General features: G+C 46.0%; 1 protein-coding gene across 7 annotated transcripts; it reads left to right on the forward strand.

The window, feature by feature from the left end:
- Window positions 1-899: 899 nt before the first annotated feature.
- LOC109433631 (uncharacterized) lies at window positions 900-3,360 on the forward strand. 7 transcript variants are annotated; one of them, XM_019710087.3, is made up of 6 exons: window positions 903-1,784; window positions 1,854-1,975; window positions 2,034-2,187; window positions 2,529-2,657; window positions 2,728-3,136; window positions 3,294-3,360. In XM_019710087.3, the coding sequence occupies exons 1-3, from the start codon at window positions 1,160-1,162 to the stop codon at window positions 2,121-2,123; spliced, it is 837 nt and encodes a 278-aa protein (XP_019565632.3). In that variant the 5' UTR covers window positions 903-1,159; the 3' UTR covers window positions 2,124-2,187; window positions 2,529-2,657; window positions 2,728-3,136; window positions 3,294-3,360. The 7 variants fall into 7 exon arrangements, with proteins under 7 accessions (XP_029716987.2, XP_019565630.3, XP_029716985.2 ...); XM_029861127.2 differs by having other exon boundaries at window positions 900-1,784; window positions 1,860-1,975; window positions 2,034-2,657; XM_029861125.2 differs by having other exon boundaries at window positions 901-1,784; window positions 1,854-2,187.
- Window positions 3,361-4,204: the final 844 nt, after the last annotated feature.

The following is a 4,204-nucleotide window of genomic DNA, read 5'->3' on the forward strand; positions in this document are numbered from 1 at the left end:
CGATACGTCGATTTGAAAAATTATGCTTGAGTTGTCAAAATTTTCGACGTGGCGTCGCGACGTCGTAACATTTGAAGAGATGTTAGCCATTTTCAGCGTCAATTTTCGCCGATTTGGGAAGATTCATTTATTACGTCCATCGTTTTTCGGGATTTCTAGACCCCCCCTCCCCCCTCTGTCACGCTATTTCCCTATACCTACACAGAGAAATCAAACTACCTAATTTTTGGGTCGATTTTACTCAAAGCTGAGTATATCGAATAAACTAGTTACCCAAAATTAGGTTGTTTTCCCTCTTTCCCCCACCGATGTTGTCAAAAACAAACAGAGATGCGTCTACCCAATGGGGGTCCTTGAGCCCAATAAGACAATTTTGAGTAAATGTAGGTATACGGATATACTCAAATTTGGGTTGAATGAGGGGGGTCTTGAGTTGAATTTACCTACTCTTAAGTATATTTTTTTGCTGGTGGTAAAGGCAATTTACCTAGTGTGAGTTTAATCTATTCGCCTCCAAACGTCATCACCCCACCGCAACATCGCTAGCGTAGAACGATCGACGCGCCACCATTTTTCGAATGGTGGAGAGCACAGGTACCGTTTTCGCGGTGTTGCTTCACCGTAAACAACACCGCGAAAAGGGTACCTACACCCTCCACTATTCGAAACATGGTGGCGCGTCGATCGTTGCAGTTTATCGTTTGACAGTCAATTTACTCAAATTTGGCTTATTGGGCGGAACTATGGGATTGCGTCAAAATAACTCAATTTTGGGTAGTTTGGTGGTTCCGTGTGGATACCCCTAAAGAACCCAATTGAAAGTACTGCTCACATCTCCACATATTTACCTTTGTTGATTTTTAATCACCTTGCTGTCAAATGCATCACCAGAAAAAAATCAAAAGCTCAAAAACTTTCACCGCGTTGAGTCATCCTGTTCTGTGCTGGTGGAAAAATCGTCAAAACTGTTAAAAATCGTTAATTTCCGTGCTAAAACCGGTGCTCAGATTGTTCCCGAGAGTAAGTACCATCCCGCCAACGTGAAAGTAACTCCCAGAAATTGACACACCATTTCCTGACTGCTTCTTTCGGCATCGTCGTCGTCGTCATCGCCATCGCATCACCACGGAGTGAGTAAACGTTCAGCAAACGTTTGCAAATGGCCTCATCGTTGAATCGAATTTTCTCCAAGAAGTTCAAGTCCGTCGAGCTCAGCGGCGACGAAATGGACCACCAGGAGGATGATTTCGCTGGGTTCAGCGATAGTGGAAGCGAAACGGAAACGATTTCCGAGCGGGATAGCTGCGGCGAAGAGGAATGGTCCTCGGTGAAGAGTGGTGGCGTAGCGCCAGCTGTGAAGGGGAATGGAAAGTTGCAGCGGAATCCGACTAGACGGCCGAATCCGAAGATATCGAACCGGAATGCACTGTTGGCGCGGGAGAATCGACGGCGTAAGAAGGAGCATGTTGAGAGTTTGGAACGGGAAGTGGACGAGCTGAAGGAGAGCAATGGGAAGATCCGGAAGGCGCTGCGGAAGAAGTCTAAGTTGGTGGAGCAGTTGACGCGGGAGAGAAACTATCTGAAAAGTGTGATTGCCAACCGAACGGGGATAATGGCGGTGTTGAAATCGGTTCAGAGGACCGGGCTGCCGATGACATCATCGGGGTTGAGTTACGTGACGGGGCCGATGGCGCGGAGGATTGGAAGCAGCAGCGACGAGGGATTGGGGGCGTCGCCCCATTCGATTCTGACGGACGAGGAGGACAAATTCAACCCACACAACGGTACTGTCCATCCGGAAGAGGATCCCTTCTTGGCCAGCTTTTTGATCGAATCCGAATCGTTTCTCCCAGATTTAGGTTTGTCCGGGCAGGAGGTGTCGTTCGAGGAGGAATTCAGTCGGCTGCCCGACGTGGACGAGCTGTTGTCGACGATGGCCGGCAGCGGGGAACGGTCGAGTAGCAGCGGAGAACAAGTAATTACCACAGAGCATAACTATTTCGAACACAGTAATCACAACTCGTTGGAATCAGGTTCCGGCGCGGCGGCGGCGGCAGGAGTTTGCGTCCACATCGTTCCGGGAGGACGCGTCTCCGTGGAGTTTTGCGCTTCCTGTGCGCTGAGCTCCCAGCGGGCGTGGCTCGAGGAAGCCGAGGAGCGATGAATAATTGCAGGTTAAAGTAGAATGTCGGTATCATTATTATATGCTTTATTCCTAGTATTATAAGACTCATCCAATCTCTCACACATTGTTATCGTAAGAATGTTCTACTTAGGGCTCGGGACAGGTCCAACCAGTTTCCATAGTTTATGTTTTCCGTTAGATTCCGTATCTTTTAAACCATTCACACCATTTGCATTTCAATAGAAACGTCCAGTTAGGGAATTCCCCCATCCCATACAAAAAGAGAGACCAAACAAGTTGGAGTAATGACATATAGAATAAAATAGCACACAAGACAAGACTACCCCTTTGTCGAAATCAGGAAAAATCACGTTACTAGTTAATGTATGTGTTGCAATTTCAGCTGTGGCGGAACATTCGGAGTAGCGCATCGCAGAGAATATGAACAAGAGAGAGCGGGCGAGAGAATCTACCAACGTCAACGAAGCAACGTTTCGTAAACGTTTTTGCGCGCATCGAGCTTCACGCAAAGGTGGGAGATGAGTGCAACACGCCAACAAAAGCGTCATCGCTATTTAATCCTTTCTCAATCGCATTTCCAGCAGTCAAGCTAGCTCGGCCTTTGGACCCACGATGTGCAGCAAGATCCCGTGCCTCTTCCTTCGTTTTCAGTCCTCCCAGAACTAAAGAATGTATCGAACCAATTGTTTCGTGTGTCGCTTCGTCAGCCCGACAACGAAAGGGTCGCAGCTCGATCGGACGGAGTGGTGAAATGAGAAAGTCCCGAATTTCACCCCCCTAAAATAAGCGGACACTCATTCCACCCGGGGATCGTCCGGTTGGGCTCGGCCTGTCCGCCCACTCACTTGAAACACGTTGCTCTCATGTCGATTTTTCTCTGTCGTTGAAAACTGTTCTTTCAGACCGCGGTGATGGGACGATGGCGCGCCCTGATGGGTCAACCAGAAACGACGCGCATCGACTGTGATAAGCTCTTCACCACAATTCCCGGTAGGTATTCTATTGCCATTGACTCCAACTTGTCTCACAGAATTGTTTTTGTTGAATAATTTGTTACCCTACTACTTTATGAAACAATCATCAAATACACCTACAACCGCTTGAATGAACATATGTACCTACCCTTAAACCGTCTCATCATCACTAGGACGAGAGATAAGCAAACACAAAGTCATAGAATGTTATGTTTCCCATTGATATGTTGTACATTCGAGTAAGTAAGTTGTGTCGTGAACTTTAGAGGTAAGATTTTATGACTAAGGTCTCTTGGTGAGGCATAAATCGAAATAATATAAACAACTTTATTTTAGGAATAATAAACCTAACAGAAAGTACTATTTTAACCCTTTCAGGACGGTTGGGTCATTTGCACCTCGCTGACGCGTTCTACAGCGGCGAGGTTGGTGAAAAAAGTCGTCCCGAAGGGGTTAAATCAGTTTTCACTTAGTTTTTGGTTAAATGTTTGCCATTCGTAAAAAGTCATTTATCCGAAACTCCATGAGTATCATCCAATACTAATGTTACTGTATATGAGATTATGCAAATTAGGATGCAGTAAAAACTAATATAGCATTTGTAGCAGTCAGGAATTTTGTAACTATTTTGTTTGTATATACTGGCAGGTGGGGACTGGCTCATCGAATCTTCCGGTCCGCTTTAGTGCTTTATGCATCATTGTGGCCAGGTGTTGTTCTAGTTTTTCCAGCTGTATTGTAAAGCATGAGCGGTGATCCTTGGCATCCTTGTAAAATTAGGGGACTCGGAGTGTTGATCGACCACCGATTACTGCTGGCAGATGCAGTGGAAAGTTTGTCTTAATACGTATCAATCGTCTCTGACAAACGAGAAAAACTGACTTCACTGATTACCTGTCTCTGAGCCAAATTTGGTATAGAGTCTTCAGTCTCCGATTAGTCGCTTCATGTTTGATGAAGGCTTTCAATCCAATGGGATTACACAGTCGCTATCCGAATGAAGAGAACAATATTCCGCGTAATATATCACAAATCAAAAGAGGTGCGGTACATTACGTGGAATGGAGATGCTGAATTGGGTACC

The sequence above is a fragment of the Aedes albopictus genome, chromosome 1 (assembly GCF_035046485.1).
Source record: "Aedes albopictus strain Foshan chromosome 1, AalbF5, whole genome shotgun sequence".
NCBI classification, from domain to species: Eukaryota; Metazoa; Arthropoda; class Insecta; order Diptera; family Culicidae; genus Aedes; species Aedes albopictus.

What these genes read in the sequence shown, in the direction of transcription:
- LOC109433631 (XM_019710084.3), top strand. Translation starts at nt 1,160, where the DNA reads ATGGCCTCATCGTTGAATCGAATTTTCTCCAAGAAGTTCAAGTCCGTC. An exon ending in CAAATTCAACCCACACAACG is followed by an intron (nt 1,785 to 1,853) that starts GTACTGTCCATC and finishes CGTTTCTCCCAG; the next exon opens with ATTTAGGTTTGTCCGGGCAG.